The 24,421-nt window shown below is 50.6% G+C and overlaps 1 protein-coding gene across 3 annotated transcripts in view; it reads right to left on the reverse strand.

The window, feature by feature from the left end:
• The window catches only part of plekhh1 (pleckstrin homology domain containing, family H (with MyTH4 domain) member 1), a 161,145-nt gene that overhangs the window by 14,258 nt on the left and 122,466 nt on the right, over window positions 1-24,421 (reverse strand). For all 3 annotated transcript variants that reach the window (XM_072569296.1, XM_072569295.1, XM_072569297.1), the window contains 9 exons: window positions 22,181-22,278; window positions 19,969-20,146; window positions 18,504-18,659; window positions 16,325-16,422; window positions 15,486-15,627; window positions 12,576-12,718; window positions 10,989-11,118; window positions 7,017-7,103; window positions 4,541-4,687 (listed from right to left, as the gene is read on the reverse strand). In XM_072569296.1, coding sequence (XP_072425397.1) covers window positions 4,541-4,687; window positions 7,017-7,103; window positions 10,989-11,118; window positions 12,576-12,718; window positions 15,486-15,627; window positions 16,325-16,422; window positions 18,504-18,659; window positions 19,969-20,146; window positions 22,181-22,278 — 1,179 coding nt within the window. The remainder of the gene's footprint in view (window positions 1-4,540; window positions 4,688-7,016; window positions 7,104-10,988; window positions 11,119-12,575; window positions 12,719-15,485; window positions 15,628-16,324; window positions 16,423-18,503; window positions 18,660-19,968; window positions 20,147-22,180; window positions 22,279-24,421) is intronic.

Here is a 24,421-nt window from a genome sequence, read left to right on the forward strand (position 1 = left end):
GGGGGACAGAGAGCGCGCTGGGGGAGAGTGAGAGCAAACGGGGACAGTGAGAGAGAGTGCAGGGGAGAGTGAAAGCACACGGGGACAGTGAGAGAGAACGCGGGGGAAGTGCGAGAGCACACGGGGGACAGTGAGAGAGAGCGTGGGGGGACAGCGAGAGCACACAGTGGGACAGTGAGAGAGCGCAGGGGGGAGAGCGAAAGCACACAGGGGGACAGAGAGAGAGAACGCGGGGGAAGTGCGAGAGCACACGGGAACAGTGAGAGAGAGCGTGGGGGGAGAGCGAGAGCACACAGTGGGACAGTGAGAGAGCGCAGGGGGGAGAGCGAAAGCACACAGGGGGACAGAGAGAGAGCGCAGGGGGGAGAGCGAAAGCACACAGGGGGACAGAGAGAGAGCGTGGGGGAGAGAGACCAGAGGGGGAGAGCGAGAGCATACAGGGGACAGTGAGAGAGAGCGCAGGGGAGAGCAAGAGCACACGGGAACAGTGAGGGAGAGCGTGGGGGGAAGAGAGCGAGAGCATACAGGGGGAGAGTGAGAGAGCGAGAGCACACGGGGACAGTGAGAGAGAGCATGGGGGGAGAGTGAGAGCACACAGGGGGACAGTGAGAGAGAGCGTGGGGGGAGAACGAGAGCACACGGGGACAGTGAGAGAGAGTGCAGGGGAGAGCAAGAGCACACGGGAACAGTGAGGGAGAGCGTGGGGGGAAGAGAGCGAGAGCATACAGGGGGAGAGTGAGAGAGCGAGAGCACACGGACAGTGAGAGAGAGTGCAGGGGGAGAGCAAGAGCACACGGGGGACAGTGAGAGAGAGCATGGGGTGAGTGCGAGAGCACACGGGGACAGTGAGAGAGAGCGCAGGGGGAGAACGAGAGCACACGGGGACAGTGAGAGAGAGCGTGGGGTGAGTGCGAGAGCACACGGGGACAGTGAGAGAGAGCGCAGGGGGAGAATGAGAGCACACAGGGGGACAGTGAGACAGAGCGTGGGGGGAGAGCGAGAGCACACGGGGACAGTGAGAGAGCGTGGGGGAAGAGCGAGAGCACACGGGGACAGTGAGAGAGAGCGCGGGGGGAGAGCGAGAGCACACGGGGACAGTGAGAGAGAGTGCGGGGTGAGAGCGAGAGCACACAGGGGGACAGTGAGAGAGAGCGTGGGGGGAGAGCGAGAGCACACGGGGACAGTGAGAGAGAGCGTGGGGGAAGAGCGAGAGCACACGGGGACAGTGAGAGAGAGCGTGGGGGGAGAGCGAGAGCACACGGGGACAGTGAGAGAGAGCGCGGGGTGAGAGCGAGAGCACACAGTGGGACAGTGAGACAGAGCGCAGGGGGGAGAGCGAGAGCACACAGGGGGACAGTGAGAGCACACGGGGGCGGTGAGAGAGAGCGCGGGGTGAGAGCGAGAGCACACAGGGGGACAGTGAGAGAGAGCGCGGGGTGAGAGCGAGAGCACATAGGGGGACAGTGAGAGCACACGGGGGACAGTGAGAGAGAGCTCGGGAGAGAGTGAGAGCACACAGTGGGACAGTGAGAGAGAGCGCGGGGTGAGAGCGAGAGCACACAGGGGGACAGTGAGAGCACACGGGGGACAGTGAGAGAGAGCTCGGGAGAGAGTGAGAGCACACAGTGGGACAGTGAGAGAGCGTGGGGGGAGAGTGAGAGCACATGGGGGACAGTGAGAGAGAGCGCGGGGGGAGAGTGAGAGCACACGGGGGGACAGTGAGAGAGCACGCGGGGGACAGTGAGAGAGCGCGGGGACAGGGAGAGAGAGTGCGAGGGATAGGGAGAGAGCACAGGGGACAGTGATTTAAACACAGGGGACAGTGATTTAAACGCGGGGGACAGTGATTTAAACACAGGGGACAGTGATTTAAACACAGGGGACAGTGATTTAAACACAGGGGACAGTGATTTAAACACAGGGGACAGTGATTTAAACACAGGGGACAGTGATTTAAACGCGGGGGACAGTGATTTAAACACAGGGGACAGTGATTTAAACACAGGGGACAGTGATTTAAACACGGGGGACAGTGATTTAAACACAGGGGACAGTGATTTAAACACAGGGGACAGTGATTTAAACACAGGGGACAGTGATTTAAACACAGGGGACAGTGATTTAAACACAGGGGACAGTGATTTAAACACAGGGGACAGTGATTTAAACACAGGGGACAGTGATTTAAACACGGGGGACAGTGATTTAAACACAGGGGACAGTGATTTAAACACAGGGGACAGTGATTTAAACACAGGGGACAGTGATTTAAACACAGGGGACAGTGATTTAAACACAGGGGACAGTGATTTAAACACAGGGGACAGTGATTTAAACGCGGGGGACAGTGATTTAAACGCGGGGGACAGCAAAAAGCGCAGGGGATAGCAAAAAGCACAAAGGATAGGGAGAGAGCGCAGGGTACAGGGAGAGAGCGCAGGGGACAGAGAGAGAGCGCAGGGGGACAGGGAGAGAGCGCAGGGGGACAGGGAGAGAGCGCAGGGGGACAGGGAGAGAGCGCAGGGGGACAGGGAGAGAGCGCAGGGGGACAGGGAGAGAGCGCAGGGGGACAGGGAGAGAGCGCAGGGGGACAGGGAGAGAGCGCAGGGGGACAGGGAGAGAGCGCAGGGGGACAGGGAGAGAGCGCAGGGGGACAGGGAGAGAGCGCAGGGGGACAGGGAGAGAGCGCAGGGGACAGGGAGAGAGCGCAGGGGACAGGGAGAGAGCGCAGGGGGACAGGGAGAGAGCGCAGGGGACAGGGAGAGAGCGCAGGGGGACAGGGAGAGAGCGCAGGGGGACAGGGAGAGAGCGCGGGCGACAGGGAGAGAGCGCCGGGGACAGAGAGAGAGCGCGGGGGACAGGGAGAGAGCGCAGGGGACAGGGAGAGAGCGCAGGGGGACAGGGAGAGAGCGCCGGGAGACAGGGAGAGAGCGCCGGGGGACAGGGAGAGAGCGCGGGGGACAGAGAGAGAGCGCGGGGGGACAGGGAGAGAGCGCGGGGGACAGGGAGAGAGCGCAGGGGGACAGGGAGAGAGCGCAGGGGACAGGGAGAGAGCGCAGGGGGACAGGGAGAGAGCGCAGGGGGACAGGGAGAGAGCGCGGGCGACAGGGAGAGAGCGCCGGGGACAGAGAGAGAGCGCGGGGGACAGGGAGAGAGCGCAGGGGACAGGGAGAGAGCGCAGGGGGACAGGGAGAGAGCGCCGGGAGACAGGGAGAGAGCGCCGGGGGACAGGGAGAGAGCGCGGGGGACAGAGAGAGAGCGCGGGGGGACAGGGAGAGAGCGCGGGGGACAGCAAGAGAGCACCGGGGACAGGAAGAGTGCTCCGGGGACAGCGAGAGAGCGCGGGGGACAGGGAGAGAGTGCGGGGGACAGGGAGAGAGCGCGGGGGACAGAGAGAGAGCGCGGGGGACAGGGAGAGAGTGCGGGGGACAGGGAGAACGCGCTGGGGACAGGGAGATAGCGCTGGGGATAGGGGGAGAGAGCGCGGGCGACAGGGAGAGAGCACCGGGGATAGGGGGAGAGAGCGCGGGGGACAGGGGGAGGAGCGCGGGGGACAGGGAGAGAGCGCGGGGGACAGGGAGAGAGTGCGGGGGACAGGGAGAACGCGCTGGGGACAGGGAGAGAGCGCTGGGGATAGGGGGAGAGAGCGCGGGCGACAGGGAGAGAGCACCGGGGATAAGGGGAGAGAGCACGGGCAACAGGGAGAGAGCGCCCGGGATAGGGGCAGAGAGCGCGGGCAACAGGGAGAGAGCGCCGGGGATAGGGGGAGAGAGCGCGGGGGACAGGGGGAGAGAGCGCGGGGGACAGGGGGAGAGCGCCGGGGACAGGGAGAGTGTGCCGGGGACAGAGAGAGAGCGCGGGGGACAGGGGGAGAGCGCGGGGGACAGTGAGAGAGCTCCGGGGACAGGGAGAGAGCGCGGGGGACAGTGAGAGGGAGCATGGGGGATAGGGAGAGAGCGCCAGGGACAGGGAGAGAGCGCGGGGGACAGGGAGAGAGTGAAGGGGACAGGGAGAGAGCACCGGGGACAGGGAGAGAGCGCCAGGGACAGGGAGAGAGTGAAGGGGACAGGGAGAGAGCTCCGGGGACAGGGAGAGAGCACTGGGGACAGGGAGAGAGTGAAGGGGACAGGGAGAGAGAGTGCCAGGGACAGGGAGAGAGCGCGCCGGGGACAGGGAGAGAGCTCCGGGGACAGGGAGAGAGAGGGCCAGGGACAGGGAGAGAGTGCCGGGGACAGGGAAAGAGCTCCGGGGACAGGGAGAGAGCGCCGGGGACAGGGAGAGAGCTCCGGGGACAGGGAGAGAGCTCCGGGGACAGGGAGAGAGCCAGCCGAACGTGGAGGAAATTGAGCCCATGGTCTCCTGGTAACTGCATTGGTGTTGAGTGTGGAGAGATGGAACCCTTGTGCAGAATGCGAGCCCAGCATGGCTGAGCACTACAGAAGGACTGCCACGTCAAATTATTAACTGATTTCCTTATCTTTCTACTTTGTAGTCGGTACCTTGTCTCAGTAATAGGGTGCTCAATCTGAAACCTCCTTACCTTGGGTTTCACCATAGCAAACACCAGTTTCTCAATGGTGCTTCGTACTGGGTTCCCCTCCTTGGCTTTGCTGACCACCATCATAAAGTCATCGCGACAACCTCCGAAGGTCAGGACTGACGGATAGGGATAATTTACCACGGGATGCTGAAAACCACAAAAAGGACACCATCTCTCAGGGACCGACCTGCTGCTCCAAGGTGACAGGGATCGCAAAGACACTGCATCACTCAGTCTAGGCTTCCTTTCAATCAGACAGACATATCAATCCTCGCAGCCAAGATCTGGCCTCACGGGGGACCTCAGTCAGAAGTCTGTGAAACCCGGGCTGTTTTTTTTTTAGACCCCCCCCCACTGTTGGCGAATGATATTCCGGTGGGAAACCAGGTCGGTTCAGGTTGCTTTGTGATCGAAGGGCTGGTTACAAGGAGCAGCCCGCAGTAAGCCACCCCTGCTGGTGCTCAGACTTGTTAACAAACTAATAAGTTCTCTGTCGAGAAAGGCTGGAGGACGGGGAGCCGGGCCAGACAGGATCCTAGTGCTGGCTTTCCCCACTTGGGCTGTACGCAAGTTCTTGGGAGGTGAATTACAATGTTTGGGTGTGACCTTCCACCTCCTGCTTTCCCCTTTCCTTTTACAACACCAGGTTCTTTGGTGGTTTGGTTACCTTCCTCATTATTGACAGCCCCTCATTTACAGGCACTGAAGCCCTGCCTTCCCTGTTCAATTTTCTTCATAATCCACGCTTGGCAAAAACAACACTTTTCTGTTGTGCCTTTCAATTCCAAACTGTAGTTTGTGTTTTAGATTATATATATTCCCTACAGATTTGTACTGTTTACGGTACAGAACTTTGAGGGCATGTCGCTGCATTATTCCCAGCAGCAGTCTACTGAAGTACACTTGCCATGGAGTCTAGGTCCTGCCCAGAATCTGTGGGAGGTGGGGACGCTGGTTATACTGCAGCTGCTACACATTCTAGCTGGCCAGGGAACTCTCCCACTCTGCTGTGGGTGCAGGTGAGCTTGCCTGGGCTGTAACACACCTTCCAAGCCCACTGAGTCCTGGAGTAGGATCTGTGGCTCAGGTGAACTAACACTAACGGATCACCAGACCTCCTGTTACCTGCATCAGGACAACTGAAAGGCCATTGGTATTAAAGCAGCAACACACTTGTGAATATGGCAAATCAAACTGATGATTAAAACTGACTGTGGAAATCTTTTGAACGGTAGAGTTCATATAGTGATACACAAGTTTTAATAACTGCATGTGACAAGGCTGGATTGATTAGAGGGTTTTCAACTGTCAATTATTATTCCCAACTTTACATTAACTTGAGTGCCCCCGTCATATTTTAAATAACTCAAGTTTGCAGGTAATTATGTTACTGCACTGCGGAGAAGTGTATTTTGACTACATTGAAGCACTGAGCTGGGAGGGATGGGTACGGTTTCATTCTGCCAGTCACTAGCAGTTTCAATCAATAATGACAAGGTTGGGAGGTGGGTTCCTTCCTTACTGCCTGTGAAGGTAACAGTTTGTTGAAAAACAAATTCTTAAAGCGTTTTCAGGTACTTTAATAAAGTTTTAGTTCAAGATTAAACAGACTGCTAATGAGGTTTATAAACCAACTAACGAATTGTGCTGATGTTTAAAAATAACTTGTGATTTATAACATCAAATCTCTCTTCTACGTTTATCTTCTGGTTTATGAGACAGTGGGGGCTGACATTACTGTTCTGAATAATGACGGTATGGTGAAAGTCTGGATCTGGAAGAGTGTGATAGAGGGCGATGTTTTATATCCCTTTATGGGTTAGGCCTATATGAAGCTCAAATAATCCTATCCCCAGGTTGGGGTCTATTTGACATGAACCAACCTACAGTTTTAGGACCAGCTAATCTGTGCTGGACTGAGAAGCTTACAATCAATGAAGAATACAGGGACAGGTCAGCCGGTACAGTCCTATCTCTGGTCCAGAAGCACCAGGTTCAAGACCCAAGCTGAGGACTTGAGGGCCACAGACGTTGTGTCAGAACACAGTCACAGGGGTCACAGAGGTTTTCCGCATGAGATACAAGACAGACAGACAGACACACACGCGCAGACAGACACACGCACACACACTCACGCACAAACATATGCAGACAGATACAAATAGACACACAGGCAGACAGATACACACACAGATGCACAGACACACACAGACAGACTCTCACACACAGACACACACACACACACAGACAGTCAGATAACCACAGACAGACACATAGACACAGAGACAGACAGACACAGACAGTCACAGATACACAGACACAGACACAGACAGACACAGACACAGATACACACGCACAGGATAGGCTGACTGTCCGCCTGTGGGAGTGATGGTACCATCCCACCAAACCCGCTTGCTCGTTGGTCAGCCTGCGACAGACCGAAACTGCCCTTGTGTCTCCCAAAGTGGATACATACCATTGTGCTGCATTCCAGAATGTTGACACCATCTTCATTCACTGCCAACCACACAGGCTTCTCATCGAGGGGGGAAGGAGCAACCGGCTGCACAGAGACGAAAAGGGTTGGTTAGAGTCTCCCAGAGACACTCACTCGATTCAAAGGGAGCTGTCAAAGGGACCTTACTTATTTCCTCCATCAAGTTAGCGACATGACATTACGCTGTGTCACACTAACCTTGCCGATTCCTTCCTGGCTAGTCCCACACCTCTCGGAAGAAGAATGGCTGAAACTCTTCGTCAGAGACTCACTGGTGATGTTCCCTAGTCATGGTGACGAAACGTCTGAAAACAAACCTTCCAGCTCAGCGAGCTAACTTACATCCATATCATCAACCTGAGCTACAAATCTTCTCAAACATCACTGGCTGAAACTCTGCTACACTGGAGTATGTCAGCACTTTCCTGTGCACTAGTCTGACTCTCAGCCAGGGAAAGACAGACAGACTGGGAAACCAACATGACAATAATTATGGAGGAGGAGTAGGCCACTCAGCCTCTTGAGACTGTACGGCTCATTGTGACTGATTCACCTCAGCGCTAGTTCCCCGTAACACCATCCTATCGCTTGACGCGCGTCAATGGGTGAGCCTCCCCGGCCCAGAATCCCGAAGAGCGGCCAGTTTCACAATGAAGCAATTCCTCCTCAGCTCAGTCCTCAATGGCCTGCTCCTTATTTCGTGACATTGTCTGGTTGTAGAAAGCCCACCCCCACCCCACCATCCAGGGTAAACATGTACCCAGGTACAGAGAAATGTTTTGTTTTGCAAGCAGTACGGGGCAGATGATACCATACACAGTGCGTTAGGGTCACAGAACAGAGTGAATGTTCCATCTGCAGAGAAGGTGCACACAGAGCGAGATCAACATTAAATTTGAATTTTGAGAGGTCTGTTCAGAAGTCTAATAACAGCGGGGAAGAAGCTGTTCTTGAATCTGTTGGTACGGTGTTTAAGCTTCTGTATCTTTTGCCCAATGGAAGAGGTTGGAAGAGATTATAACCAGGGTGGGAGGGGCCTTTGATGGTGTCGCTGCCTTCCCCAGGCAGTGAGAAGTATAGATGGGGTCAATGGGTGGAAGGTTGGTTTGTGTGATGGACTGGGCTGTGTTCACAACTCTCTGTAGTTTCTTATGGTCCTGGTTAGGGAGTTTCTGTACCAAGCAACTGATTCGTCTAGATGGCATAATTTCTACCATTTTATTATTTTTTTCACCCTCTAGGTGGTGCGATCTGAAGTTTGTAAACTCTGTCTCTTCCTTCCACACTCAGTTCATCAATTCCCTTTTTGTAATCTACTCTCTTGCATTCTCTTTAACTTATCCCAACCTCCCCCACTTGATCCTTCTTTAACTATTGAGCGTAAAGCGCTCTCTGCTGGTCTGGTGGTACACCTTGCCCGAGCGCTGGTCCCAGCACCTGGCCATCCTCACAGCTGAGCCCTTATTTTCTCCAGCAGTGGTGGAAATGCCCCATGGATTAAAACCCATCTCTCCTACACATTTAACCCTCCAACCTCATTCACACCGTAACAATTTGCTCATGGCTCCGGTAACAATCCAGACATCTAAGTTACTGGAGCTTTTAAAGAAGCTTTACTACCTGTCATTATGTTACACTGCTATAAATTGCTTGAGTTCTCATTTCAGATATTATGCTAATTCCGTGCGGCAAACTTTAAGAAGGATGTCAAGGTCTTGTCAAGGTGTGTAGAAATACGATCAGGATCTGATTTGGACAGGGCCAAGTGAACAGAACAGAGACCTTTACGTGGTGTTCAATAACCTGACCAACGCCTTTGACAGCACAAACCATGAAGACTCTGTAGAAGGTGCTATACAAATATAGCTGCTCTGAATACACACTCATGACGGTACGATGGCCAGCATGATGCAAAACAGTGTCTTAGCAGACACGTTTCCTGTTACCAATCTGCAATTCTGACAGTTATCTGCTTTTTGGCCAAAACCTGTGTTGCAATTAAAAGCCTCACTGTAATGAGCCTGTTCAATCTGCGAAGGTTTGAGGCCTTTCAGACTTGCACAAAGGTCACAGGGAAGTGTTACCGTGCCAACTCGCACTTTCTGACAAACTTGCTCCCTTAGCATAAATGCTGCAGGAAGTCCAGCCACTTGTTGACCCACTGTGTCCAACACTTCAGCCCTATTATAAACATTACCTGGCTGGGGGCTGGCGGGGGGGGGGGGGGGGGGGGGGGGGTGGGGGTGGGGGTGGTATTGATGCACTTAAGGGGAAAGCTGGACAAGCAGATGCGAGAGAAGGGGATCAGATGGGAACAATGTGCAAGGAAGTTTAAGTGAAGTCTAAATACCAGGGGTGATGGGTTGGGCTGAATGGCCTGCTTTTGAGTGCCATATATCCAATGTAATCCGCCATTAGCTTCATTTCTATGGAGAGAGAAGGGAACCTGGGATTGTTCTTCAAGGAGGCCATTAACATAAATAGAGAGCAGAGGAAAACAGTATTTGTTTTGCACAGTTGATCAGTCTGCTCTGAAAGGCAATACCTGAAAGTATGTTCACAGCGGTTTTCAACATGCATTTGGACAAGTACTTGTTAAGGAAAATTAGCAGGAAAACGAGGGTGGGATACCAAAGAATTCCGGTTGGAATTATGGATGCGAATTTGATCAATCTCGAAAACATCCCACAGAGTGATACAGCACAGAAACTTGACACTGAGACACTATGAGTACAAAAGAGGTGGGTTTGAAAGACAGTCTCTTAACAAAGGAGGGGAGGCAGACAGGTATAGGGAGGGAATTCCAAAACTTCGGGTTCAGGCAACTGCAGACACGGCAGAAACAGAAACAGACATCACTGGAAAAGCTCAGCAGGTCTGGCAGCATCCGTGGAGAGAGACCAGAGTTAACGTTTCGGGTCCAGTGACGTTTCCTCAGAACCGATGGCAGCTAGGAAAATTGGTATGGGGTGCTCCAGAGAAGCTCGGTACCAGCTGGAAGAACAGCACCTCGTTTTCCGCTTGGGAACACTACAGCCTTCTGGATTCAATTGCGCGTTCAACAACTGAGCAGCTTGAGGCACCTTCCCCCATGTTCTGATAGTCAATCTCCACACAACCGGCCTTGTTACCACACAGTCTGCTACTACATACAACCCATTGTTAGCCACTAACAGTCTCCATTAGTAGCTATTCATTCTCCCAGGCAGAAGTGGGTACTGCAGATGCTGGAGATCAGAGTCAAGATCAGAGTGGTGTTGGAAAAGCACAGCAGGTCAGGCAGCATCCGAGGAGCAGGGAAATCGATGTTTCGGGCAAAAGCCCTTCATCAGGAATTTCCTGATTCCATTAACATGGGTCAACAGCACCCTCTGGTGGTGCATACCAAGCAGTGCAAGGATTCCTGAGGAAGGGCTTTTGCCCGAAACGTCGATTTTTCCTGGTTCTCAGATGCTGCCTAGCCTGCTGTGCTTTTCCAGCACCACTTTAACCTTGATTCATTCTCCCAGGCTGACTGTTATCCACTTCTTTGTCTGTCCAACAGTCCTTCTCTCGCTTTGGGCTCTATCCCTACTTATTGCTTACATCTTACCCCGTCCCATCCTAGCTTTTGCAGAAAAACCAACACTTTCCTCGTAACCATCAGTTCTGAGGAAGGGTCACTCGACCTGATACGTTCCGATGTTGAAAGTAGGCAGTCTTAGTGAGGGAGAGGATCAACTACCAACTGTCATGATCTTTAAGTTCTACTGTGTGTGTGTGTGTGTGTGTGTGTGTAAGCGTGAGAGAGAGTGTGTCTGCGTGCGTGCGTCTGTGTGCGCGTGAGTGTCTGCACATGTGCATCTGTGTGTGCGTGTGTGTCTGCGCGTCTGTGGGGCAGGGGTGAAGGGTACCCAGTGCTCCTGAGGTAACTATTCGCTGTGGCCCCTGTCACATTGATTCAGGTTTTACCTTCGCCGTGAAAAGTTTTGCTCCGAAGAATGGCCACTTGCGAACAACAGTCAGGTAGATTCGCACGCAGTCAGCTCCACTGCAACCTCTCAGTAGCATCCACTTTGTGGCCAGTGTGTCTGCCAGTCGCCTGTTTGAATAGAGATGGCCAGCGTCACACAGAGAAACAGCACTATGGTTATTTAGGTTAAGGACAGGTGTTGATCCACGCTTATAAACTGTTACCTTCACCTGACTGGCCTTCCCCTCCCTGATCGTCACTCTCTCGGACGGTGGGAAATATTGCAACATTTGGAACAGAAGGCGGTTGCTGTTTCAGCTCCTCTGTTCCAGAATTCAGTCAGATCATGGCTGATCCACAACTCAATTCCATTCTCTCGCCATCGCTCCGTGTTTCTTGAGGTTGTCACTTAAAGAAAAAGACAACCATCTGTCCATAGGCACCGAGTGTCCCATCCCAACACCACGGCCTCCTCAGATAGCATTTCCAATGGCCTGCCCTTTCTGAGGAAAAGGAAGCCCCGTACTTAACTTCCTGACCTTTCAATCCAAATGATCTTTCCTTAGTCTTGACTCCCTGCTACAGCCAGATGAAATAGTTCCTTCATAGATACCTTCCTGAATCCTTTAAATATTTGAAACACATTCCATCTTTAAAGCTTAAGGGAATACAATCCTGCTCTATCCAACATGCGGCACGGTGGCTCAGTGGTTCGCACTGCTGCCTCACAGCGCCAGGGACCTGGGTTCGATTCCATCCTCAGGCGACTGACTGTGTGGAGTTTGCACATTCTCCCCGTGTCTGCGTGGGTTTCCTCCGGGTGCTCCGGTTTCCTCCCACAATCCAAAGATGTGCAGGTCAGGTGAATTGGCCATGCTAAATTGTCCATCGTATTTGGTGCATTAGTCAGAGGCAAATGGGTCTCAGTGGGTTACTCTTCGGAGGGTTGGTTGGGCCAAATGGCCTGTTTCCACACTGTAGGGAATCTAATCTAATCAAATTTAAATTATTCTGGTCCATGGTCACAGCAGCCTCTCCAAGACCAACATACCCTCCTTGAGGGGCAGTGGTCTGCACACATACAATACCTACATACAATATGTGGCTGTAGTACCTTCTACAATATATGAATAATTGCAGCTCAACAGCACTTCCCTAAGGTTACGTTCAGGCACAATTTGCCCACTTGCTAAATCTAAAAATGTTCCCATCCACATTACTGACTGAAGTCAGACACTGCGCTACAGGGCGCTCAGTTGTGTTATCCAAAGGCATGAATAAATGGGTAGGGCCCCAACCCAGATGATTATGGTACAACACTAGTCACTCACGAGTACATCATCATTATTACTGCTCTATCCACCCAGCCAATCTTCAAACCCCAAGTCAAAACCTTGCTTTCAGTTCCAATGAGCCGTGATTTCAGCTGACAGTCCCTTGTCAACTATTTCCTAACTCAAGATTGAATCAAGACCAAGGCCTGAGGATGTTACACTGCTCTTAAGCTATGTCGTGGATTTTACTTGGTAAAGGTTGAGAATGCCCTGGCACAGTCAAAGAGTTGGGGCAGTCGAGGCCAGGCCTACCTGATCTGCTGGTGTGTACATCCTTGTCTGTAGTGCTTGGGATAGAATTTCTCCAGAACCTGCTGCAGAAACTGCTGGGTCTTCAACTGGGAGCTACTCCCGGGACTGGAAGGGATCGGGCGTGCCAGATCACCGTACTCCACCTGTAGGAACCACACCGGCACACGTTACAAACCCTGAAATATCACCATAAGTATCCAGTGGCCCCCCACCACCAACAGAAAGTGGCAGCACTGTCTACCATATAAAAGAGGCACTGCAGCAACTCAGCAAGAGATTTCCGTCAGCAACACCTTCCAAATCCAAGTCTCTACTGGAGTGGCACAGCAGCTCAGTGGTTAACACTGCTGCCTCACAACGCCAGGGACCCAGGCTCGATTCTGGCCTCGGGGTGACTGTGTGGAGTTTGCACATCCTCCCCGTGTCTGTGTGGGTTTCCTCCGGGTGCTCCGGTTTCCTCCCACAGTCCAAAGATGTGCTGGTCAGGTGGATTGGCCATACCAAATTGCCCATAGTGTTCAGGGATGTGCCAATTGGGTGGTTTGCCCATGGGAAATGCAGGGTTACAGGGATGGGCTTGTCTTCGGAGGGATGGGATGGTCTTCGGAGGGTTGGTGTGGACCTGATGGCCTGCTTCCGCACTGCAGGGATTCTATGAAGGGCAGGAGCAGCAGATACATGGGAACACCACTACATGCAATTTCCCCTCCTAGCCATCCTGACTTGAAAATATATTCCATTCCTTCAGTGTTGCTGGGCCAAAATCCTGGAATTCCCTTCTTAACGACATTGTACGTCTCCCTACATGCCAAGGAAGTGGCTCTGCACCATCTTCTCAAGGATAACCAAGAATGGGTACACACAAGAGTTACAATTCAAAACACCTCAGCTGATAATGTGGCAGAAGCAGAAAGTCGCTTTCAGAAGAAAATTAGATAAAGGGAAATATAAGATCAGGGTTACGAGGCACCAAGACAGTGGGTCTAATTGGAAATCCCTTTCCACAATAAGGGTCAAATGGTTTCGCTCTATACTGTAAGGTTCTAGGAAGGGAATTGATGTATTATTATCAGGTTCATACCCCTGAGCAAAGGAAAGGTATTTAAACAATTCACCAGTGTTCCTGGTCACAAATATTGCCCAGTGTCCTCTGTAGGAAAATATACGAACAAGCACAATGCAGAGGAACCTCGATTATCCAAACGAGCTGGGCGGGCACTATTTCGTTCAGATAATTGATTATTCGGTTAATCGATTCAATGCCTTTCCTCTGGGGCTTGGAGTTTTCTGTAAAGTCTGCTCCCTGTTCAGGGGATAAGGCAGCATCACAGCGCACCCGCGAGCCCACCCCCGCTTCCCCACAACCCTGTCCAACATTGCCCCCCCGCCTGCCCCCAAACCCCGTCCAACACCGCCTACCACCCCCTCCTGCACCCCTGCGTGCCCCACCCCCTCTCCGGGGCAGCCGGACTGGACACCAATAACAAGACAGCTGCTGCTGCTACTGCCTTTCGGGGGTAGGGGGGTGTCTCCAAATAGTGCGCGTACACACACACACACACACACACACACACACAACTTTTCACTGCAACTGTTTGACAGGTTCCACCTCTGCCCTGTACAGGACAGTGTTGGAGAGATTGAGCTGAAAATGTGTTGCTGGAAAAGCGCAGCAGGTCAGGCAGCATCCAAGGAGCAGGAGAATCGACGTTTCGGGCATGAGCCCTTCTTCAGGAATGTTGGAGAGATTACCTGGGGAAAGGGTGTTTTGGGTACACGGCTGTGTAGACCTTCAGGGAAAGTGTGGGGGGGGGGGAGAAAGAGAGAGAGAGAGCACGCGGGAGGTCAGTCATTTAGAGACAGTGCCTGCGCTCCCAGGACTGTTCTCAGCAGCATGTTTAATCACTGTAAACGAAAGACACAATCAGTGTTGGACACATGTCTTTGATGGAATGCTTCTGTCGGGACCTCGAGATCCCCTTCGGATGATCCGATTTTCGGATAATCGAGGTTCCTCTGTATTACATACGTGGGGAGATGAAGGCCTACTGGTATTATTGTCGGACTGTGAATCCAGAGACCCATTTAATGTTCTGGGGACCCAGGTTTGAATCCTGCCACGGCAGATAATGGAATCTGAGTTCCGATAAAAATCTGAGAATTCAGGACCTAACGATGACCATGAATCCATCGTCGGGAGAAACCCCTTCTGGATCACTCATGTTCTTTAGGAAAGGAAAGTGCTGTCCGGGTCTGGCCGACAATGTGACTCTAGGGCCACAGCAATGTGGCTCCTAACCGTCCCTCTGGGCAACTATGCAGCATCACATCCCGGGCCAGTGACACCCACATACTGGGAACGAAGAAGATAAAAAGTATTGGGTGGTCAAATCCTTCAAGAAGGAAGGCAACTTGGATGAAATAATGTACAGGTACATCACTGTTAATAGGCAGCATCTCATCTACCAGTGCAGAGTCGATGGGGACTGAAGGGCCTTATCTATACTGCATGATTCCATGGAGGAAAACATGGAAAATTAAAACCAGGGTTTCTGGGGTATTCTTACACACACCAAGGCAAGGTAGACACAACAGAAAGGGTGGGAGAAAAGCAGAACAGAGGTGATCGTGCAGGAGAAAGAAACGGCACAGCGATGGACAGAGTGAGAGAAGGATCAAAGAGATGAGCAACAAGGAAGCATGAGAATGAGAGCGAGAGGGGAGATATGGGAGTGTGCAATAGGGGCAGGGGGGCATTTACGAGACAAAGGAAAAGCAGCATGAACCACAGAGGAAAGAACAAGTGAGAGAGAATAGGACTGGAGTCTGAATGGTCATTCGATAAAACAGCTCTGCTTCCTGATGCCTGCAACGGTAATACACATTAGACTCTCCGAGCCAGACGCTAACCTGGGCCATTAAGGCAGTCACCTCCAAGGCCAGGTCTTTATTCACAGGGAATCGTCCGTTCACCACCTCGTCATTAACCTGATAGGTCAGCAGGAGGCGCTCTCGCTCTGTTTCGCCCTTCGCCTGAGCTCTGAAATACATCCTGTGCCAAACAACAGAACCAGTGTCACCAGACGACCGACAAGACAGCAAAGCCGACAGTGGGGACAGGTGACAGGGTGTGCCTCAGTCCCAGGTCTGTGGGGAAACAGCCTGCAGTATGTAATCCAGGCTCACCCAGCAGTGGATGAGGATTACCTCACAATCTGATTCAGAATTACTCAGCTTCAGTCTTGTAACTGCACACATCACTGTGTGGCCACAGGATGGGGCTGGAGGCACATGTCAGTGAGAATCAATGGGCGAACAGTTAATTTAACTGTCCATCATTGACAATACTGGGAAATATAGGACAGACAATGACCAAAATATCTCACATATAATCAAACTATTCTGTAATAGCAGAATACAAGATTGTAAGGCAGCACAGTACGTTATAAACACATAGATTTGGCATAGGCTGTGTATTAATTACTAGCATATGCCACTGTTATATTCGAAACACAGGTACAGTACACCACGTGGTATATGATAATTATAGAAATAATGTACTGTGGAGTATACTATCAACATGAGGATAAACATTGGGATAATTCACAATGAAGTACATTATAAATATGAGGTGAATGCAATGTAGAGTGTGTTATAAAGGCAGGGACATCATACTGGCAGAGGGATAAGGCATGAAAGTGTATAGTATAAATAGAGGCATAATGCTTTGTGGGATATGATGATCTTACCTGCTTTTATATATCAGTCGGACAATCCTGTTCCCTTCATATTTACCGGGGTGCAGTTCCTTTAGTGCTTGCTCCCATTTTGAAATCACATCACAAATCTTCAAGAAATAATTATTGAAATGGTTAAAATTCCTCTGGTAGAGCAATGATAGATTCTGACATTACCTTAACGACTCTACTCAACAGTTAGTATAACCATATTTCAGTGACTCAATACCACATTAAATAGATCCAATTGGACTGAGTACAGATCTGACTTTGTAACAGCTTGACTGAATCAGTGCACAAGATTCACAGGTAAAAGGGGTGTGGGGTGTATCAGTGTTAAAGTGAGGGGTGTGGGGTATATCGGTGTTACAGTGAGGGGTGTGGGGTATATCGGTGTTACAGTGAGGGATGTGGGGTATATTAGTGTTCAAGTGAGGGGTGTGGGGTATATTAGTGTTAAAGTGAGGGGTGTGGGGTATATTAGTGTTACAGCGAGAGGTGTGGGGTATATCGGTGTTACAGTGAGGAGTGTGGGGTGTATCAGTGTTACAGTGAGGAGTGTGGGGTGTATCAGTGTTACAGTGAGGGATGTGGGGTATATCGGTGTTACAGTGAGGAGTGTGGGGTGTACCAGTGTTACAGTGAGGGGTGTGGGGTGTATCAGTGTTACAGTGAGGTGCGTGGGTAATATTGGTGTTACAGAGAGGGGTGTGGGGTATATCGTGTTACAGTGATGGGTGTGGAGTATATCGGTGTTACAGTGAGGGGTGTGGGATATATCGGTGTTACAGTGAGGGGTGTGGGGTATATCAGTGTCACGGTGTGGGGTATATCAGTGTCACAGTGAGGGGTGTGGGGTATATCGGTGTTACAGTGAGGGGTGTGGGGCGTATCGGTGTTACAGTAAGGTGCGTGGGTAATATCGGTGTTACAGAGAGGGGTATGGGGTATATCGGTGTTACAGTGAGGGGTGTGGAGTATATCGGTGTTACAGTGAGGGGTGTGGGGTATATCAGTGTTACACTGAGGGGTGTGGGGTATATCAGTGTTACACTGAGGGGCGTGGGGTATATCGGTGTTACAGTGAGGGGTTTGGGGTATATCGGTGTTACAGTGAGGGGTGTGGGGTATATCGGTGTCACAGTGAGGGGTGTAGGGTATATCAGTGTTACAGTGAGGGGCGTGGGGTATATCGGTGTTACAGTGAGGGGTGTGGAGTATATTGGTGTTACAGTAAGGGGTGTGGGGTATACCAGTGTTACAGTGAGGGCGTGGGGTATATCGGTCTTACAGTGAGGGGCGTGGAGTATATCGGTGTTACCGTGAGGGGCGTGGGGTATATCGGTGTTACAGTGAGGGGGGTGGGGTATATCGGTGTTACAGTGAGGGGTGTGGGGTATATCGGTGTTACATTGAGGGGTGTGGGGTATATCGGTGTTACAGTGAGGGGTGTGGGGTATATCAGTGTTACAGTGAGGAGTGTGGGGTATATCGGTGTTACAGTGAGGGGTGTGGGGTATATCAGTGTTACAGTGAGGAGTGTGGGGTATATCAGTGTTACAGTGAGGGGTGTGGGGTATATCGGTGTTCCAGTGAGGGGTGTGGGGTATATCTGTGTTACAGTGAGGGGTGTGGGGTATATCGGTGTTACAGAGAGGGGTGTGGGGTATATCGGTGTTCCAGTGAGGAGTGTGGGGTATATCAGTGTTACAGTGAGGGGTGTGGGGTATATCGGTGTTACAGTTAGGGGTGTGGGGTATATCGGTGTTACAGTGAGGGGTGTGGGGTATATCGGTGTCACAGTTAGGGGTGTGGGGTATATCTGTGTTACAGTGAGGGGTGTGGGGTATATCGGTGTTACAGTTAGGGGTGTGGGGTATATCAGTGTTACAGTGAGGGGTGTGGGGTATATCAGTGTTACAGTTAGGGGTGTGGGGTATATCGGTGTTACAGTGAGGGGTGTGGGGTATATCGGTGTTACAGTTAGGGGTGTGGGGTATATCAGTGTTACAGTTAGGGCTGTGGGGTATATCAGTGTTACAGTGAGGGGTGTGGGGTATATCGGTGTTACAGTGAGGGGTGTGGGGTATATCGGTGTTACAGTGAGGGGTGTAGGGTTGATGACGGATCAGTGATGGAGTGGGTCCAGATACTACAGGGGTGGCCGTGACAGTGGATAAAGTTGTCTTACCTTCACAGTGCCCTGCAGACAATGTTCCAAATCCTTTCCAGAAGGATCATCGGTAAAGAGTGCGAATCCTGAATGTAACGGCTTTCTCATCCCTATTTCCTGGTTGAGCGTGTGCAAGAATTCCTCAACTGTCGTGGATCCATCAAAGCCCACAACCTGAGTAAACAGGAAATGGACCAGAGCTGGTTTCAAATTCGATCCAATGTGTCAAGACTTGGATTGTCGACTGACCCAAAAGCTGGGCGCAAGTCATCTCTCAACCCTGGACCGGGTTATTCAATGACTGACTAACCCCCAACTGTGGAAAGAGCAAAGCATCGAGTATCTCCAAGAATATCCAATCCTTACCCATGAGGAGAATGTACAAATGAGAATTCAATGGCTGACTCATCTTCAAATTCCATGAGAAAACACCCCAGTGAATTAGAGTCATTGCCATAGTCAGACAGCATGGAAATGGACGCTTTGGTCCAACCCATCTGTGGTGACCTGGTTTCTCCAACTAAACTTGTCCCACTTGCCTGTGTTTGGTCCGTATCCCTTTAAACTCATCCCACCTCGCACCCCGCCGCCCCCCCCCCCCCCACTTGCCTGGATGGGTGCAGCTCCAACAACATTCAAGAAGCTTGACACCATCCAGGACAAAGTAGCCCACTTGATTGGCACCACACCCACTTCCTCCACTCCCGGATGTAGCATAAGTGTGTACTATCTACGAGACGCACTGCAGACATTCACCAAAGATCCTCAGACAGCACCTTCCAAACCCACGACCACTTCCCTCCAGATGGACAAGGGCAACAGATAAATGGGAGCACCAGCAGCTTCAAGTTCCCCTCCAAACCACTCACCATCCTGACTTGGAAATATATCACTGTTCCTTCAGTGTCATTGGGTCAAGATGCCAGACTTCCCTCCCTCAGGGCATTGTGGGTCAACCCACAGCAGGTGAACTACAGTGATTCAAGATGGCAGCTCACCCCCACCTCCTCAAGGGGCAACTAGGGACGGGCAATAAATGCTGGCCCAGCCAGCGACGCTCACATTCCACAGACGAATAGAAAAAAAAACTTTCCTATTCATGTCCTGAACAGTTGTCCTCCAACCCTGTTCAAACAACTCAGCATTGCCAACTTCACACACAAACATGTCGAATACCGTAACCCAGCATACAGGGAGATGCTGATGACTTAGTGCAATACAACTGGTCACTGCCCAGACAAAGGACACTGTCCCAAATTTACAACTAGGGTTTCAGCTATTTCTTTACCACTCCTCTGTGTAAGGGTCTCACTGCTGGGCTGCACAGTGGCAGTGAATTATAAGGCTGGATCTACACTGTCGCTGCTGCAAAATCACATGCATTTTAAATACCACGGAGAGGGAGGATTAACCCGAAAGCAAGACCACCGATTCCTGAGGGACAGCTCTCCTGAATCAAGGACACTGACAGCGTGTGACTGACCTGGTACGTCCCGTTCATGAAATGGACCGGGATACTGAAAGGCAGGGAATGGTGGTAAGGATTCCGTAGGAGGATTGACATTATCTCCATCCGAGATGGCTTGGCTTCCCGATCCCCATTCCGCAGGGTCCGCTCCGCCGACCTCTGGCAGTAGATGGAGTATTTACCGATCTCAGTCCTGCGACGGGCCAGAAGAGAACCGAGTCATCAATGCTCAGTAGCCCCCATGCTTTCCCCGTGAATAATTGCGAGTGTCATGCTGATGGCTCCGCGCAGGGATAGGTCAGACCGAGATTTATGTGCAAATCTAGCAAATACCCAATCGGTTTGCCCTTGCGTGAGTGTTTCTGACAAGATTGGAACTTATTATCCATCTCCGCACTGACAAGCTAAAGTTGGGTCTTCTTCTTAGAGAGCACTGACAGTACAGAAACAGGCGATTCGGCCTATTCTGGGGTTGATACTTGACACAACCTTTGAACCACCGTACCGAATTTTAGTGGCAGTTTGATACAACTGGTTACTATGAAGGCAATTAAAAGTCAATCACGATGGCATAGAAATGGAGACATATAGAAGGGTGACTATTAATCAAGGACTGGGTCATTCAATAAGATAAACACTACATTATTATACCCTGTAGGATACAAGGAGCTACCTCAAGCGTGGCGACCACGAGCTTGACACAAAGGGTGATTTACTCCAAGTTTTTATTCATTCACTGGTCTAGGTCAGCATCCACTGCCCATCCCTAACTGCCCAGAGGACAATTCAGAGTCAACCATGTTGCTGTGGGTCTGGAGTCATATGTTAGGCCATACCGGGTAAGGATGGCTGCTTCCTTCCCTAAAGGACATTAGTGAGCCAGATGGGTTTTCCCAATCAACAATCACAGTCAGCATTAGACTTGTAATCCCAGAATTTTTTTTTTACTTTGAATTCAAATTCCACCATCTGCTGTGGTGGGATCCAAACCCAGGTCCCCAGAACGTTCCCTGGGAACCTGGATTAGTAATCTATGGATAATACCGTTGGGTCATCACCTCCCTTAATGAAGTGTAAACTATGCTACACTTCACCTGGGAATGCTTGACGGAGCGTGAAACATGGGAAGGAGTTCCAAATCTCAGCCGGGTCCTTGGGTAAAACTTTGGGAGAGAGACTCAGGAGCTAACCAGCAATGCCTGTCTGAAAATAGTTCCAACATAACATTCATTCCCCTATCAGGACCTGTGACTACAACAAGCCAGCCATGGTTCACAAGAAGTTGGTTTGCAGGTGCAGCAGGTAATTAAGAAGGCAAATGGAATATTCTTCTTCATTGCTCAAGGGATGGAGTTTAAATGCAGGGAGGTTGTGATGCAGCTGTATAGGGTGCTGGTGAGACCACACCTGGAGTACTGTGTATAGTTTTGGTCTCCTTTCTTGAGCAAGGATGTACGGGTACTGGAGGGGGTGCAGAGGAGGCTCACTCAGCTGGTTCCAGAGTCGAGGGGGTTGGCTTATGAGGAGAGACTGAGTAGATTGGGATTATTTTCATTCGAATTTAGAAGAACGAGGGGGAATCTTATAGAAACGTATAAAATTATGAAGGGAATAGATAAGGCTAGGAAGCAGGGAGGATGTTCCCGGGGCGGGTGAAACTAGATTTAGGGGGCACAGCCTCGAAATAAGGGGGGGGGGGGCGGATTCGGGACGGAGCTGAGGAGGGACCTCTTCACCCAGAGGGTTGTGAATCTGTGGAATTCCCCGCCCAGGGTAGGGGTTGTGGCTTCCTTGCTGAATGTTTTTAAGGCAAAGGTAGATTTTTGAACAGTAAAGGAATTAGGGGTTGTGGTGAACGGGCGGGTAAGAGGAGCTGAGGCCCTGAAAAAGATCATCCGTGATCTTATTGAGTGGCGGGGCAGGCTCAAAGGGGCCAGATGGCCTACTCCTGCTCCTAATGTTCTCATGTTCAGACATGCAATGTTGTGGAAAAGGTTTTTCCTCACTGGGAATTTGGTACGGCTGACTGAAGGAGAAAGACAGGAAACAGCAATATTTGTAAAGGACTGGGAGATAGGGCAACCTATGATGATGGAACGACACAGAACCAAAAAGCAGACGTTAGTCAGTTCCGATGCAGTAGGAAATGGCCATTCGGTGTTCCATTTGCGCACACTTCATGTCACACAGTTTGACCCTTACGTACAATGCAGCAGGTGCCTCCTACCTGGGGTCAGCATGGCGCTGCAGGTGAAGCTTCAGATACCACAGGAAGTGATGCTGGGGAAGGAAAAGAGCAACGCACAGAGCCAGGAGCTGCCAGCACTGCAGGGAGAGTAAAACGCCACCGTTAGAAGTTTTCACTTTGTATTTTAAGTGATCAATACTGGTTCAAGTGATTCTGCCACAGACTGCCCACTAAGGCACTCACAGCAGAGATAGCAAGCCAGCCAGTACACCAAGTACAAATGCAAATCTCCCGTTTATCGTAAATTTAATAAAATTGCATGCACAGACTTTTGCATTTACAAATTACCCAACACATACAGCCACAGAGAAAAATGATTGTTCATTAACAAGCCAGTGTTAGTCAGTTCCCTTTTCAGTTTCTGCACATTGCATAAAATAACCCTTTAAATCATACAAGTCTCTTAACAGTGCATGCACACATTGTCATTGGCTGTTTGTTTGGTATCTGCTCATTTTGAGGGTATTGGTCTCCCTCCAGGAGTGTCATTCACATGGAGAGTGCTGGTGATGTGGTAAAACGGTGCTGTTGATCCATTTCCATCTTTCTGTGGCTGATGGGCATTCTGTAATCTGGGCCGGTGGTACAGTTTCACTAGTTGTACCATGATGTCTATGGTTGCAAAGATATACCTGGTCATTCGTTTAGTTGAGGTGATAACAACTCAAAACAGGTTCCGAATTGCTATTTGGACTGGCTTTTGACGAGAATGTTGAATGTTTGCACTCTGACTGGCTCTCTAGTGCTCACCTCTGGCAATGACTTAGCCATTTTATCAAAGTGAAATTTGGCCGCCATTGAGACTTTTCGCCCATGTCTCACGTCCATTACCTCAGGCTTCAGTAGCAGTTTCATGACTGGAAGAATGTTCTGGGTGTGGTGTGACATTCCTCTGTGGGCTCAGTTGGTATTTTCTTCACAGACTGCCTTATACAAGACTGTGCTGGATTTGCTTGGTTTCTTTATGGCCCCTTTGGTGTGTTTCACTGTTCCTCACCTTTCCATTTGATAGGGAATAATGTGAGACGATGTATGTTGCTGAATTTCCCAGCGCCTGAATTCTCCATTTGTGAATTGAAGGCTATTGTCATGCATCACAATGTCTGGAATACTGTAACGGGTAAACTGTACTTCCAGGTGTTCTGCAATCTCACTGGTAGCTGTTGATATCAGTTGGTATAACTCCCAGAGGCCAGAATAGGTGCTGACAGTGGCAAGATAATCAGTTCTTGCAAGTTATTCCCACTTCATTCATGGTCAGTTGGGGATGTTGTGTATCATTAGTGACTCTAGCTTGCTGAGCTCAGTGTTTATAGAGTCATAGGGCTGTACAGCATGGAAACAGACCTTTAAACTTATCCATGTTGACCAGATGTCCTAAATTAATCTAGTCCCATTTGCCAGCACTTGGGCCATATCCCTCTAAACCCTCCATATTCACGTAATCATCCAGATGCCTTTTAAATGTTGCAAATGTACCAGCCTCCACCACTTCCTCTGGCAGCTCATTCCATACACGTTCTTGTCTCCCTCAGTCTCAACATAATTCCTTAATAGATGCACTTAGGCATCTCTTGTCTCATCTATTTAGGGACAACAACTCAATTCCTTTCTGACAAGATGCAGCTTGGACTACCACTTCGCCTGTGTCTGCCCTAAACTCTTTGATAGCGACAAGTGTGTTCTTGGTGCTTTCAGGCCAACGTTTCCTCACTCCTCCCTGCAGTATCTGATGTGTGACACCATGCTGTAGTGTCCATTTGATTTCAGCAACTCAGTTATCTTTCCCATCCTGCTAAACTGATACCTTACAGAATGGGGAGCTGCTGCTTTCACTTCACTCTGGGAGAGGTCACACTCTCTTGTAGTGGTCAAAAAAAAAACATTCACCAGGGGGTGTACAAAGTTAAAAATCACACAACACCAGGTTACAGTCTAACAGGTTTATTTGGAAGCACTAGCTTTGGGAGCACTGCTCACAACCACCTGATGAAGAAGCAGCGCTCCGAAAGCTAGCGCTTCCAATTAAACCTGTTGGACTATAACCTGGTGTTGTGTGATTTTTAACTTTGTATAGCCCAGTCCAACAATGGCATCTCCAAATCATGACTACCAGAGGGAGTGCTACTCCCAACACCAATGTCTACAACGTATGTTTGTTACCACTGCTTTTCCTTCACATCCAGATGGAAACATTCCTTGCAGACACTTGGAACAGAT

Source organism: Chiloscyllium punctatum, chromosome 4 (assembly GCF_047496795.1).
Source record: "Chiloscyllium punctatum isolate Juve2018m chromosome 4, sChiPun1.3, whole genome shotgun sequence".
Taxonomy (NCBI): Eukaryota; Metazoa; Chordata; class Chondrichthyes; order Orectolobiformes; family Hemiscylliidae; genus Chiloscyllium; species Chiloscyllium punctatum.